Genomic DNA, 16,210 nt, shown 5'->3' on the forward strand with positions numbered 1-16,210 from the left:
AAGTCCAATAACAAAACATCACTCGAACTGAGATCAGGGGGGGGGGCATTCCTCCCAACCACACCTCTCCAGGTCTCACCGTCGTTGCCCACGTGAGCGTTAAAGTCCCCTAGCAGAACGAGGGAGTCACCGGAAGGAGCGCTTTCCCGCACCCCCTCCAAGGTCTCCAAAAAGGGAGGATAGTCTGAACTGTAGTTTGGTGCTTAACCACAGACCACAGTCAGAACCCATCCCCCCACACGTAGGCGGAGGGAGGCTACCCTCTCATTCACTGGGGTAAACCCCAACGTACAGGCACCAAGATGGGGGGCAACTAGTATGCCCACCCCTGCTCGGCGCCTCTCAGTGGGAGCAACTCCAGAGTGGTAGAAAGTCCAACCCCTCTCAAGGAAACTGGTTCCAGAGCCAGAGCCATGCGTTGAGGTGAGTCCGACTATATCTAGTCGGAACCTCTCAACCTCACACACCAACTCAGGCTCCTTCCCCACCAGAGAGGTGACATTCCATGTGCCAAGAGCCAGCTTCTGTAGCCGAGGATCAGACCGCCAAGGTGCTCGCCCTCGACTACCACCCATCACACACTGCACCAGACCCCTTTGGCCCCTCCCATGATTGGTGAGCCCATGGGAAGGGGGACCCACGTTTCCTCTTCGGGCTGTGCCCGGCCGGGCTCCATGGGTGAAAGCCCGGCCACCAGGTGCTCGCCAACGTGCCCCACCTCCAGACCTGGCTCCAGAGGGGGGCCCCGGTGACCCACGTCTGGGCAAGGGAAGACTTTTTCCTTTTATATAATTCATCATAAGAGGTCTTCGGGCTGCTCTTTGTCTGACCCCTCACCTAGGACCTGTTTGCCATGGGTGACCCTACCAGAGGCATAAAGCCTCAGACAACTTAGCTCATAGGATCATTGAGACACTCAAACCCCTCCACCACGGTAAGGTGGCAGCCTTAGAATTAAAAGATTAAAGCTGCAATAGCAAATTTACATCCTAGCTCAGCAATAAGCTAGGGTTGAAACACAAACACGGTCATGGAACACTCACCCCTCCTGTCGGCCATCATCCCCAGACCAGCCGCGATGTCACAGTAAACGAGATCATGCTTACAACAATCACCGTTTTCTAGGTTCAAACGTCTCTTGTTGTTCGTGACTTCAAACAGTGATTTTCTTTTTGGGACTCTGGTAGTTTGTCCTAAAGCTGAAGTGGTAGAAGCCGGCTATTTCTCTGATATTATTGAGCGGAGAACCTCTCACACCTGTGGTGTTCTGTCTCTAAATATATACAAGCGCATAATGAGTGGAAGACCCAGGTAGATGCAGATGTGCGGTGGAGACAACCAGATGGTCCAATGGTTAATTTGGGACCAAGCCGTGCTATTGGTGGAGGTTTTTAGACAAATACAAGAGAACCACTTCTTTAATCTCCACGTTATAATTATAGCCATACTATTTTAGAATGTTGTTAAGAGGCATGAAAAATTTGTTTTAAGCAAACTTATTTTGTAGATTTGCTATTGCAGATTAATAGTTTAATTTCTTTCAAAAAATATGAGGACGAACAGGAATGTGCTTAATCAGATGAAGGGCTATGCTGCGAGCCAGCGCTGTGTGTCTATTGTAAGAATTCCATTGAGCAAACATCATCCTTTTCCCTGGGATACCTTTAAGGAAGTGCCACCTTCCTCGTCTTCCTCTTAACAATTAGGAGCAATGCAGCCAAGTCTCAGACACGTGATTTTTCTACTTGCAGCAAGTCACCTCAGTCTGCTCTATCACATTTAAATAGTCCAAAAGGAAGAGGCGGCACAGGGTAGAGTATGATACGGTTTGAGCATCTGGTAATCCATAAATACATCTGTTCCTATATACGCCCACTCGTAATGTGTACATGCTTGGTTTAAGGCATGCAAAAGAGGTATGGAAATGAAGAGGAGGATAAACAAAAACAAAAAATTAAAGGAACACAGAGCATAAACAGCTTGTTAGTAAAAGAGGTGCCAAGCGACCACCACTGTAGAGTGTACCTAGAACCATACACACTTTGTGCTCATCTGAGGTTTGGTCTTTTGGTCAACAACAACAGAATTTATTGGATATCAGAGTTCACTGCTTTGAAAAAATATTTTTGTCTCTGGAATGAAGCCTGAAGCTAAAAAAAATGAGTGGGAATAAATTAATCTTATTCTGTATGTGGATTATCCATATGGGAACATGGAGGACAGATTATTTCTCCTTTCTCACTTAAATTTTGACTGTTCACAATGAAATGGGAACAACAAACCTTTACAAACATTTTAGTCAAAGCAGCAACAGGTTACTAGTCTTTCCCTTCGGAGTGGGGACATTAGGTTCACTCCAACTAACCTCAAAACGCAGGTTATCAATCAAAGTAATCCATCTGCCTTCTGGCTGCAACATCCACTAACACAATGTGTAGGACAGACAAACGCTAGGATTGGATGTCTAATAAAATGTGAGAGGAAATTAAGGTGAGAGTCAAAGCTGCAGAAGTTTTCCATCAAACACTTCCTGTGGCTTAAATTCCTTTCAGTGAAATGCCAGAGACAGAGCAGGCTTTTGTAGGCAGGGCAGCACTACACCTCTCATTCCTGTTGCTGCTGCATTCGGGCCAATGACGGGAAATCCTCTGTTCTATAAGACCTGGACGCTGTTTTAAGGTGCTTCCAAGAGCCAAATCAGAGACGGCCATGTTGGGGCAACACCGCTCTCTCTTTTCAAAGTAAAGGGATTTGACCTACAGTTAGCTTGTTGATTAGAAGTTACTCTAACTGGTTAATTACCCGTGTGCTTCTCCTGAGACGTGTTTTAAGTGATGTGTATATGTGTAGCTAATGTTCACTTATGGTCTTTCTTACCCTTGAGCAGCGGCAATGGTGTAAGCTCTATGGGTTTGCCTTGAGAGCGGAACTGGGACGAACTCTGTGACCGCTTCTGCTTGGCCTTCCTGACAGACTTCCGGGAAAATCCGTCCACTTTGTCCACAGATGGAGATGTGGTGGGTGCCGAGGACATAGCCCTGCTGGGAGAGATGCATGGGGAGAGCGAGGGTTAACACTGGACATGCGTTTCCAGTTTTAATGTTCACTGGTGGATAAAACAATCAAGCACAGAAAGGTGATGCAGCAGCAGCCAAAACAACAACATATGTGATATGCTCTAAAACCAAACTAAAAACAACCCCCTCAACACACTCTAATCATCTCTCTCTCTCTCTCCACAACAATGTATTTTTACAAACACAAACATTTGTTAAAATAGCATCACTATTACAGCCGTTTGTTGTTTGGATTACATGGACAAACACATTAAATGCAGAACTTTGTGTCTACGTTGACCGTCTTCATTGCAGGACGCTCTTCACTCATCTCAAGCAATAGAACAGAGAAGACTCGTCTCTCGTCTCGTCTTCCTCCGCTTATCCGGGTCCGGGTCGCGGGGGCAGCATCCCAACTAGGGAGCTCCAGGCCGTCCTCTCCCCGGCCTTGTCCACCAGCTCCTCCGGCAGGACCCCAAGGCGTTCCCGGACCAGATTGGAGATGTAACCTCTCCAACGTGTCCTGGGTCGACCCGGGGGCCTTCTGCCGGCAGGACATGCCCGAAACACCTCCCCGGGGAGGCGTCCAGGAGGCATCCTGACCAGATGCCCAAACCACCTCAACTGGCTCCTTTCGAACTGGAGGAGCAGCGGTTCTACTCCGAGTCCCTCCCGAATGTCCGAGCTCCTCACCCTATCTCTAAGGCTGAGCCCGGCCACCCTACGGAGGAAACTCATTTCGGCCGCTTGTATCCGCGATCTCGTTCTTTCGGTCATTACCCAAAGCTCATGACCATAGGTGAGGATTGGGACGTAGATCGACCGGTAAATCGAGAGCCTGGCTTTCTGGCTCAGCTCCCTCTTCCCCACGACAGATCGGCTCAGCGTCCGCATCACTGCAGACGCCGAACCAATCCGCCTGTCGATCTCCCGATCCCTCCTACCCTCACTCGTGAACAAGACCCCGAGATACTTAAACTCCTCCACTTGAACAGAGAAGACGACGGACTCAAACCAGGAACAGAAGAAACAAACAACACAGACTCAGCTTTTTGGAAGAATATTGTTCAGAGTGTTATTAGCATCTGGATAATTTATTGGTCAGGCATAACAATGAAAAAAAGTGGTGTCAGGTTCCTGAAATGAAATGGTTCCATCTTTTTTTTTCTATCATAAAAAGAACTGATAGATCAGCTTACGATCAACACCTATTAGGCTGTAGGGAAAACGCAAGAGACTTCTGCATTACGCTGCTCGTAGAATTTAGAGCAAGTGAGCATGTGCACACAAATGGTTTGCCTACACACAGGTGAGACATAAACAGGTCAGTTTCCACCTTTAGATAGAGAAATTCAGCCATTCAGTGGAATATCCATGTTCCAGTGTTTGGGCATCTTCTCCCACAAACATCCTGCTTCTCAAAATAATGATTAGCCTAACTGTACTTCACACCCGGTCAAAGAAGTATAAGGTTGTTCATAGTTGGTATAAAGTGGGGACTTCAGCTGTGGTGGACAGGTGGGACACAAGCTGGGACAGCAGAGGACACACTGCGGTTTCATCTATGAGCTTCTGGTTGGCGTTAGGCTAGGCCACATGTGTCAGACACAAGGCCCGCAGTGGTGGTTGGAGGGACTGGTGGCGCCAGTGCTCGGCAGCCTCGCCTCTGTCAGTGCGCCCATGGCAGCTGTGGCTACATCGTAGCTCATTACCACCAGTGTGTGAATGTGTGTGGTATTGGATGAATGACTGATTGTGTTGTAAAGCGCCTTGGGGGGGTTCCAGGACTCTAGAAGGCGCTATATCAAATACAGGCCATTTACCATTTTTTTACCCTTGAGAGGTGCAGAGGATTGCCCCGGGGGGCCAAAACCAGCAGCCGGCAGAGTCTCGGGACATATCAGTGGCAAGCCCACAGACCCGCCCGCAGCCTCCCACCCCCCAGCCGGCCGAGCCCGGGACCCAGCAACCCGGGACCCAGGGGCGACCACCCACCACTGGGGACCCAGCAAAGCCCAGGGACCCAGATCCCAACAGGCAGCCACCGGGATTGATCAGGCGGACGCCAAAAATCTTAAACCCCCTAACCCGGGAGCCACGAACACTCAGGCAGACCAAGGCACCACACTCCACACCAGGTGTGGCAGGGGGAGAGGAGACGAAGATGTATGGCATCAAAAGAAGTCCCAGAAGAAGGGAGGAGTCAAAGGCCCCACCTGACATATACAGTCATACACAGACACACACTCCCTCATGCTCACACATGCACATACAACCTAAGACTTACAAAAATGCATGCCGGACACCCACTCATGCACCCCATACACACCCTATTCACTCTGGTCCCGGTACTGCTGCACACGGGGTACAACCATTACCGGTTACCAGAGTCAGCCCCAGAGTCAGTGTACCTCTTAGCCAATAGCGGTGGCAGTGCAACACTGAATTTTAGGCAGAACATTTAAATTTTAACTAAGATGCAATAAAGTGCTAAATTATTGACTACACATGTCTACAGTACGATTAGACACTCATTTATTTAGTTTTAGGGCTGCAACAAACGATTATTTGGATAATCGATGAATCGAATGGGGTCTCGACACGATTAATCGATTAATCGGATTACATGGGGAAATTTTAAAAAACTGCTAACGTTATTTCTCTCCTTCCTTCACTTTATTTAACACAACATTATTAGAAAACAGTTCAATAGCAGAAAAACAACATGCCATCACCTAAATTGTCTTATAAGGTGTATAGACAGAGACCCTAAGCTACATCTATCTGTGACCTAAAATGCTTGGTCCAATTAAACAGCTTAAGGGCAATTCTCATCTGTTTTGTTTGATCTCATCTGTAGACATTTATTATAACTGGGGATGTCAAACAACTAATTTTTAAATGTAATTAAACATAGGCTGCGAATTAATCAAAATTGATCACTATTTCCAAAAATGACTGAAAAAATATGTCGTCTCACACTCCATGGAAACTTTCAGAGAATCCACAAATAGTGGCTTTCAAATGGTTTTGTTACTTTCTGCAAGTTTAGAAAAGCAGCAGATGAGACAGCATGTCTGATAATTTAGTTTTTCATCTGATAATATTAGAACATTTCAGTAATGTCTGAGGGGCTTTTATAAACACTGTATAACTAATACTCCTGGAGAGGGTATGAATTACACAGAGGCTTCTGGGGAGCCCAGTTATGGGGGGGGGGGGGTGCATTTTGCCTTGGCCCCCAAAATGTCTTGAAACGGCCCTGGGTGTGTGACTGAGTGTTGAAGGTGATCTGAATAGTATCAAATTTATAAATATTACATGTGTGTAACTTATTGTTTTACGTGTAATGGAGATAAATCTACCTACATTTTACTTTTCAACACTTTGTTTTGTTTTGTTGTTTTTATTGAACTATTTTCCTGTCCTGGCTGTCTCTCATCTTCCTGCATCTCCTCTTAATTCTCCAGAAAAACTGTTGCCTGGATTCTTACTTTTTCACCTCATCAGTTACTTTTGAGCAGATCTAAGGGATCTCCTGACCACAAAGCTCAGAGCGCGTTTTCGATGCTGCGTGAGGTGACATCACCGCAGCGCAGGTGATGAGCTCCGCAGTAGCAGAGCGCTTCAGGCACAAATAAGACAGAAAATGGAGAACATGTGCAGACATGAACGATCGTGTGCTAATTATAGTTTTTTGGTTGCACCACTTTGAGAATGGACCGTGCGCTGGAAGCAGCTGCCTGGATCGCTGCGCAACAATGCGCTGTGCCGCTCTTTGTGCTCTCTGCTCAAAAGAGTCCAAAAATGATATAATATAGAAAACTTTTTTCCGGTTCCCCTGGATGTGTAGGATATACAGCTCCCCCATAATTCGATCCCTGCTCCTGGATGAAAAGCCGGACATTTTCATCAATACAAGAACCCGCAGTCCGGACGCGCCGGACAGAGAGTGAAAAGTGGACATGTCCGGGGAAAACGGAACGTACGGTCACCATAGTCCTCATAAAGCGGGAAATTATAGATACAGTAATTTGCTCGTGCCCTGGGCCCTTTAGAGTTCGTGGGCCCTAGGCAATTGCCCAGTTAATCCGGCCTTGGGCGGAACCGGTTCGCAGCAGCGCGAGTCCCCCCGCTCATCTAATAAGCGTCGCGCTCACGACTTTAGACTCTTTTTTTACGAGCTCAGGGCATGTCTAGCCTGTGTAATAATCCGGGACTTGGATGAATCACTTTTGAAAAGTTTTTAATTTACCCGGACACAGAGTTCTCTCCTTCCTCGCTGATGATCCCGACATGCTTGAGTTTAAGACGCTGCATCATCCCGTGCCATGCTAAGTCTGACCTAAACGTTGCAGGTAACGCATGTCTTCGCCTGATTTAACTGAAAATGCTCCCAAACTTAAAAAGCTTTTACTTTTTGACTCTCGCTGCTTCTGCCATGTTCCTCTTCCAAACAACTGCCGGCTCTCCCTCGCACTGATCTGCCGGCTCTCCCTCGCGCTGATCTGTCTGCGCGCAACGGCGGGCGGGAAGGGGGGGCGCTTTTGGAAGAGCTGTGCGACACAACGAATCGATGACGCAATTCGTTGCCAACGCTTTTAGTAATCGATTTTCATCGAATTTATCGATTCGTTGTAGCAGCCCTATTTAGTTTATCAGCAAAGAAAAAAATCAATAAAGTACCAAATATTATAAGAGCTTGGAAAAACTGGGTCTACAGCATTTAGATGGCTGGGTCAGAATTCAGTGCCACCAACATGAAAGCATGGACCCATCCTGCCTTGCATCAATGCTTCAGACCGATAGTGGTGTACTGGTGCGTGGGGTGGATCAGGGGTGGACATTAACTTCAAAACCAACCGGCCAGCCGGGCCGGTAACTCTGAATATTTACCGGCCCCGCCAAGAATCTACCGGCCCCGCTGGTCAGCTGCCAAAACGAGTCAAAATAACAACTGAACCGTTTTAAATGTAATAAACCTTTATTTTGTACACATGCACAAACATAATAACGTATTCAAGTTTGAATTTGTTTGTTCCCTCAACAAAACTCGACTTTGTCGTCGCACACTTCCTGCATACGAAAACGGTGGCTTCCTACAGGGCGCGGCCATGATGTAGGTGAAAGCCGGTGTGTAAATGACAAACAAGGCTTGGCCGCCCCCCGGGCGGTAAATCGTCAAGTATTTACCGCCCGACGAGAAAATTTAGCGCCATTGGCGCTCGGGCGCTTTAAAGGTCCACCCCTGTGGATGTTCTCATCTCACTTTGGACCCCTCAGTACCACCTGAGCCTGGTTTAAACACCACAGTCCACCTGAGTATTGTTGCTGACTATTTCCATTACTTAACACACAGACCCATGGCTTAACTCCAACAGGATCATGCACCATGTCACAAAGCTCAGATCATCTCTAACTGGTTCCTAGAACATAACCATGAGTTCACTGGACACCAGTGGCCTCCACAGTCACCAGATCTCAGCCCAGTCCAGAACCTTTGGGATGATCTCATCATGGATGGAGCTGAAGCTGTCATCTTAATATAGACCGACTGTCTGATGAAAGCTTACCACACCTAGTTCAATCAGTAACATGAAAGTAAACGGGATCCAAACCAGTGACAGCAAGCTGTACCTAATGAATGGCACCTATAGTTTTTTCAATAACTGCCTTGTAAAAAAGTTAAATGTTCTTTGTGTTCTTTATTTGCAGGATTTATTTTAAACATTGTATCTGGAATGAATTAAAGTGAATTATAGTGGAATAAATTGAGGAACAACTCTGTAATAGTGGTTAACCATTGATTTTCCAACGCTAGCTTGGACTTTACTCAAACCACTGATGTGAGGAGGGCAAAGTTCATATTCAAACCCAACCATAAGGATAATATAAAGGCTGAGAGGAAACGGTTATATAAGGAGTGACTGAATAGCTGCAGGCTGGGTACACTTTCTTTTTATGCTAAAGTCACAATACCAACATGTAGTACGCACAATCATGACTAGCAGAGGACAGAGTGGACAAACAGACACTGGGGGAGTTTTATACGTCTGCAGAGACACTCAATAGTAGTTTTTATTCTGAGAAAACAGCATTGCTCAGGCTATTCTTATGGCAGACATGAGATGTATAACTATCCACCAGTTATAATGAAATTAGTGATGCACCGATATGAAATCTTTGTACCGATACTGATATCCGGTATTAATATCACTGTTATGTCCTGTTATGGAAATTTTATATTTCATTATTTTAATCCTATTAACTAATGTATTACCTTATGCCTGAAAGCATATTTACATTCAGACACACCCACACATTCTTGTTCATCCCATACACACACACACACTCTTTCTCACTCCCATTCACACACACACACACACACACACACACACACCTCTGTCTCTTTCCTTATCTCATGTTATAAAATAAACTTGCAGAGCTGAACTCAGGGCAGTTGCTTGTGCTCTGCCACAGATTGCAATTTGGTTTAATTGTCTGCTTATCGTCTCTCTCCTTTTCTCTTCGACTGCAGGAAATGGGTTTATTGATGTCCGTTAACTGATATTTGCTGATACCGATATACAAACATTAATGCTTCTAAAATCAGCAGATTTTATTGAGAGATTTACGTTATTATGTACACACACATTTACGCTTCTGAATTGATTACAATTATCTGTCATGTGACTAAACAATTACACACCACCACTCTCACCCTCTGAAACAGATAAACAAACAAGATAGAAAAAATATCGGTTGTTAATATCGGCCTAGTTTTATTTATCGGACTGATACAGACATGTTAGAAAATGACTAACGTCGGCCGATACCGGTATTGATGTAGATAAATTGTGACACCAGTGTTTCAATCAGTGCACATTTACACCTAGCTGTTAACAGTTTACGGAAAATCAGTCTGTTGACTGAAACAGAACAATGATTTTCCAGACTATTTTATTAGTAATGCACACATATGAAATTTGTGGGTCGATACCGATATTAAGATCACTATTATGGCCGATAACTAATATTTGCCAATATCGATATACCGACATTAATGCTTCTAAAATCAGCAGATTTTGTATATAATGAAAATTATTAAAGCTGAATTTATGTTATTATGTACAGGCAACACACACATTTAGGGTTCTGAGAGGATTTAATTCACTGTTCACATGACTAAACAACTACACATCACCCCCTTCACCCTCTGAAACAGGCAAAAAAAAATGGAGAAGAGATGGAAAGAATATCGGTTGTTAATATCGGCCCGGTTTTATTTATCGAACCGATACAGATATGTTAAAAAATCACTAACATCGGCCAATACCGATATTGATGCCGATATATTGTCCGTCCCTCATTTAACCTGTTCGGTCTTATGTGATGAAAAAACTGCAAAAATGTTTAAATGACAAATATTTACTGCTAAAAAAGATCTTTCCCAATAAACTGTACCCAACACAGTTGTGAAAAATGACTAAACTAACTCCATGCAAACAAGACCTGATTGAACAAAAACCGGCTAACAGCTCAACATTATAACCATGTAAACATGCCATAAATTAGGGCTGCACAATATATCGAAAAATTATCGTCATCGGGATAATAGGACGTACGATACGACCATCACGAAGCACATCAAAAACGGCGATAAATGTTTGGTTCAAACATTTCCATCCATGTCATACATCAACTTTTTGTAAACCAGCTCTGTTTTTTACGCGGAAGTATTATTTGACCAATCAAATGTAGCTCTTCTGATATGCGGCCAATCAGATGCAGGGGTGGACCTCTGAAGCGCCCGAGCGCCAATGGCGCTAAATTTTCTCGTCGGGCGGTAAATACTTGATGACTTATCGCCCGGGTGGCGCCCAAGCCTTATTTGTCATTTACACACCGGCTTTCACCTACATCATGGCCGCACCCTGTAGGAAGCCGCCGTTTTCGTTTCGCGCGCGTGAACCTGCGCGCCTCTAGCCACGTACTGCACTTGTACGATTCGTGCACGTACTGCATGATTCAAGTTCTAGTCACGTGAACTATAAGTTCACTATTAAAGACGAAGTGGAACCACGCTAGAAACACACAAGCACGCAGGAAGGTCGCGCCACCACAGGGATGGGAATTCTTGATGAAATCTCCGGCAAAAAGCTTTAAAACTGGTGAGGAGAAGCAAGACAGTTCGAACCGGTATGAAGCAGAGAAGCGTGTGCGTAGGTGGAACGATTCTTGGTGGTTTAAAGAAGACGGGAGGCGCAGAGAATGGCCGTATTTGAGTTGAGCAGCGGCTCGCCTGGAAAACAGACGAGAGCAGACGGAAGCAGCAGGGGGAGTGGCTGAAAGCCGACGTTTAAGTCGGACAGATTTCCCTACGTGTAGCTCGGGGGTGACGATGGCTGAAGATATCGCGTTAGCGTTCACACTTGTTCAATTTTCAATTTTAATTCTGGTGCCTGTTAGCAGCTGAAACACATCCTCACGTGCTTGTGGATATCATATATTGTATATGAAGACATGACTGTAATAATAAGTAAAGGTTATCAGCTGTAGCTTCAGTGTGCTCATAGGAAACGTGACAAAAGAACACAAAACACATTTCTCTTTATGGCCTATATAGTTGTCATCATCAACGTAACATGATTTACAGAATACATGTGACCAACTAGCATTTCATGTTCTACCACCGGATGTTTGGATCAAAATATGAACCAATCAGATCTTAGATCAGGTGAGAGCCAGGCGTTTCCCATCATCATCTAGGTTTTGCAGCCGAGGGAGAGCAACTGCAGCGCCTTGCTCCAAAATCTGCGGCCGCCTTGATCTCACGAGGTTATCGTTGCCTACGTATGCATGACGTCAGAGCAAGTCGGACACAAATCTAACCGGCATGCACTGCTCGCCGCTCACCGCTGGTCTAATCTGCGCAGAACTGGCTCATCTCGAACACAGCCAATGGCTCGAGTACAGCAAAGCGGAGTTGGTGATGTACTGCGTTGTATGCCAGAAATATGCGACGACAAAATCGAGTTGTTGAGGGAACAAACAAATTCAAACTTGAATACGTTATTATGTTTGTGAATGTGTACAAAATAAAGGTTTATTACATTTAAAACGGTTCAGTTGTTATTTTGACTCGTTTTGGCAGCTGACCAGCGGGGCCGGTAGATTCTTGGCAGGGCCGGTAAATATTCAGAGTTACCGGCCCGGCTGGCCGGTTGGTTTTGAAGTTAATGTCCACCCCTGAAATGGGTCCGTTCACGTAATACGCCCACCCCCTACGTAGACCCCTAGGATGGAAAGCAACACCTGAACATTAGCGGCGCCGTTCCCTTGTTCGTCATGCTGGCTCAGATTAACGAACGTACTTTGTGCTGAGGTTTCTGGAATCAGCGCTGCTTTCAAACGTGAACGTGAGTCTGCTCGGTGTCGTTAAGCAGCTGATAATAACCGGGCTGACTCCGACACGTGCCGGTGAACCAACCCACTTCATGTTGCTAGTGTTCTACCGGGTGGTGATGTTAGCCCCAGGCTCCGGTTAGCTTCCAGCTAAAAGGCTACAGCACTCTCCTCCCAGTCCCACCCTGCTAAAGAGGGCCTGGAAAAGTTCCGCCACACATCAAAGTGATTTTTCATTTATGAGCTTTTATAACCTTGTTAATCAGGATAGTTGATTTGCTGCTGCACATAAACTGTCAGTCAGAAGCTCTGCTAGCCGGTTATCTTAGAGGAGCTAGTTCAATTTGTTAGCTTGTTATGAGAATCAGTTGCAGTTGCATCATCTGAGCTGCTTTATAAGATCTAGGTAAACTTGTTCAATTTGGGGTTAAAAACAAACGTTTTCACATATTTTCCATGTAGTTTTTTGCCGGTTCCTCTTCTGAAAGGTAGACAATTGTTTTTCTCTTTCCCTCAGAAAATCTTAATATTCTCCTAGTTTGGCCCAGCACAGATCACTTCCCAATTACAGCAACAGCCTTATATCATAATCACATAAGTGGAGAAAATGTTCAGTAGCAATGAGAGAATTTGCTGTTGCATTGAAGTGATGTTAACTATTATTTAACATTTAAACTATTTATTCCAAAAACCCTGGTAAGGGATGTTTTTCTGTATTTGGAGCATCAGAAAAAGTTTTATGGTGGAGGTGATGTTTTAAAGTCACTGAGAAACTGCATGCATGCAGTTTGTTGTTTTGCTGCTAATACAGTAGCAGGTGCAGCTGCTAATACAGTAGCAGGTGCAGCCGCTAATACAGTAGCAGGTGCAGCCGCTAATACAGTAGCGGGTACAGCCGCTAATACAGTAGCGGGTGCAGCCGCTAATACAGTAGCGGGTGCAGCCGCTAATACAGTAGCAGGTGCAGCTGCTAATACAGTAGCAGGTGCAGCTGCTAATACAGTAGCAGGTGCAGCTGCTAATACAGTAGCGGGTGCAGCTGCTAATACAGTAGCAGGTGCAGCTGCTAATACAGTAGCGGGTGCAGCTGCTAATACAGTAGCGGGTGCAGCTGCTAATACAGTAGCGGGTGCAGCTGCTAATACAGTAGCGGGTGCAGCCGCTAATACAGTAGCGGGTGCAGCCGCTAATACAGTAGCGGGTGCAGCCGCTAATACAGTAGCGGGTGCAGCCGCTAATACAGTAGCGGGTGCAGCCGCTAATACAGTAGCGGGTGCAGCCGCTAATACAGTAGCGGGTGCAGCCGCTAATACAGTAGCAGGTGCAGCCGCTAATACAGTAGCGGGTGCAGCCGCTAATACAGTAGCAGGTGCAGCTGCTAATACAGTAGCGGGTGCAGCTGCTAATACAGTAGCGGGTGCAGCTGCTAATACAGTAGCGGGTGCAGCCGCTAATACAGTAGCGGGTGCAGCCGCTAATACAGTAGCGGGTGCAGCCGCTAATACAGTAGCAGGTGCAGCCGCTAATACAGTAGCAGGTACAGCTGCTAATACAGTAGCAGGTACAGCTGCTAATACAGTAGCAGGTGCAGCTGCTAATACAGTAGCAGGTGCAGCTGCTAATACAGTAGCAGGTACAGCTGCTAATACAGTAGCAGGTACAGCTGCTAATACAGTAGCAGGTGCAGCTGCTAATACAGTAGCAGGTACAGCTGCTAATACAGTAGCAGGTGCAGCTGCTAATACAGTAGCAGGTGCAGCTGCATATTTTTGCAATAAAAATGTTATGTTGTAATGGAATTCATGCATTAGTTTTTGTTTGCTTTGAACCCAGAGCAGACGTCACACGCCAGACGACATCAACACTGCATACTTTAGTATTTGGTCATTTATCGTGAGTAATATCGATATCGCAATATTAAGCACTGTTATCGAATATCGCAGGTTTTCCTAATATCATGCAGTCCTAGCCGAAACGTTTGATGCTACATTCTGGTTTTTTATCAGGAAATCGGTTTTAGTTTAATTTATTTGTCCATAAAATAACATTTCTTAGCCCAAACAGACCCACTAAGTGCTATTTTGAGATGCCCTATATTTTTTTGTTAACTGGTAACATTTTGCTAGTCAAATGACCCATCAGAATAAACATTTGCATGTTGTTAATTATAGCTCTAATCAGCTAAAATTGGATTCAGCAGGCAAAAGATTAATGAAAATTTAAAAAACCTTGATCAGTTCATCCCAAAATATGATGCAGACCTACACCTGACAAAATTTAGATTCAGCTGTGAGTCTGACAAGATAAACTATAAACAAATGTTTTTTAGCCGTTTAAATCTATGAATACACACCCGTAGTCCTGCTAACATCTCTGGGCAGTAAGCAGTCCCCATCAAAGTAATCTAAAGTGACATTAACTTGAGATAATCTATTATAAAATATTTGTCATAACCATGCTGGGTGTAGGGTATTTTGAGGCTATATGATAATAACCCTTATATAACAAGCCGTGGGTGATGGGTGATCAGACACTATACAAATGAGCTACATTTGAAAAAATGACAGATTTATTACCCGTGTCATTTCGTTTTAACAGGAACTACAAGAGAGCCTATTTTATGTTCTACTACTAGAGTTACAATCGATTACCTGGACTGTCAGCACAATGAATGACAACTGTCAACGCTACAAAGCTGTTAAAAATCCAGCTCTGTGTGTCGGCGTCACCAAATAGGACTAAAAACATCTCCAACAGAAATATGAAAATTCTCCAGTAGCTGGTTTAGCTAGTAAAGCCCCTATTGTGTGGTGTGACCTGAGGAGGAAACATTTCACGTTAGAAGAGGCAAAAAAGGTGCAGGTCTCCAGAAATCAGAACATCCTACACAAAGCACTAGAACTAAATATCTGTGAGACACTTGAGATCATTTGTTCTTCACATTTTATTAGAAAACAACTGGAACAGATAACAATACTCTGTCAAAGTTGTTTAACTCAGTAAAAGCAGCTGATAGCCATCCACCAACAGATAGGAGACGCTACATTATTGTTTGACTTTATACAGTTTATACAAACAAACTGATTCTGCAATGATTAAAGGATGGCTCTATGGTCAGTTCCTGGCTTACACGTAAGAGTTAAAGATCCTGGATGCATTCCTCCCCCTCATAATAATTCTAACATGTATAATGACAATCCTTTCTCTTACCAGTCCAAAGAAGCTTTGGAGTCTCCCTGTACACCCATCAGTACCTCACTTTCAGTCTCCGTTTAGAAGGCTAATAGCAGCAATACTCCCAGGCCGACACAACAGGTGACAGCGAGCACAAATATGCCGGCTGGTCAGACATTGTGGCACTCGGGCTTTAAAGCCATTACCCTCCCCTGTGTCTCCTTACATAAGAAGCCAGATGACATCCAAACAGGCTTGGGAGGGTGGGATTAAAACTAGGAAGAAGGGTAGGGGTGGGGTGGGGGAGTACAATGAGCAACAACAGAGAAGGAGGAAAACGAGGGAGGGCACCAATGGTAGACAGGAAGCCAACAACCAGGCAAAAAAAAGAAACAGAGGGGAAAAGGTTGAGGTGTAAAAGAAGTTAGCATTTAAGTGGCCAAAGGTACTATCCAAAGACCAAATGTCAACAATTGTACTTAATATTTGATCAAACACAACTCATATCACTGGATGTCAGTTTAAGGAGAATATAACTAACCAAAGAGACATTACCCAGCAATACATCCCAGAGT

General features: G+C 44.9%; 1 protein-coding gene across 1 annotated transcript in view; it reads right to left on the minus strand.

Annotated features, from left to right (window-relative positions):
- The window catches only part of ppp2r5eb (protein phosphatase 2, regulatory subunit B', epsilon isoform b), a 63,631-nt gene extending 47,790 nt beyond the window's left edge, over positions 1-15,841 (minus strand). Inside the window, exons 1-2 of the mRNA XM_015969039.3 lie at positions 15,672-15,841; positions 2,878-3,041 (exon numbers count right to left, since the gene is read on the minus strand). Coding sequence (XP_015824525.1) covers positions 2,878-3,041; positions 15,672-15,709 — 202 coding nt within the window. The 5' untranslated portion in view covers positions 15,710-15,841. The remainder of the gene's footprint in view (positions 1-2,877; positions 3,042-15,671) is intronic.
- Positions 15,842-16,210: the final 369 nt, after the last annotated feature.

Source organism: Nothobranchius furzeri, chromosome 18 (assembly GCF_043380555.1).
Source record: "Nothobranchius furzeri strain GRZ-AD chromosome 18, NfurGRZ-RIMD1, whole genome shotgun sequence".
Classification (NCBI taxonomy): Eukaryota; Metazoa; Chordata; class Actinopteri; order Cyprinodontiformes; family Nothobranchiidae; genus Nothobranchius; species Nothobranchius furzeri.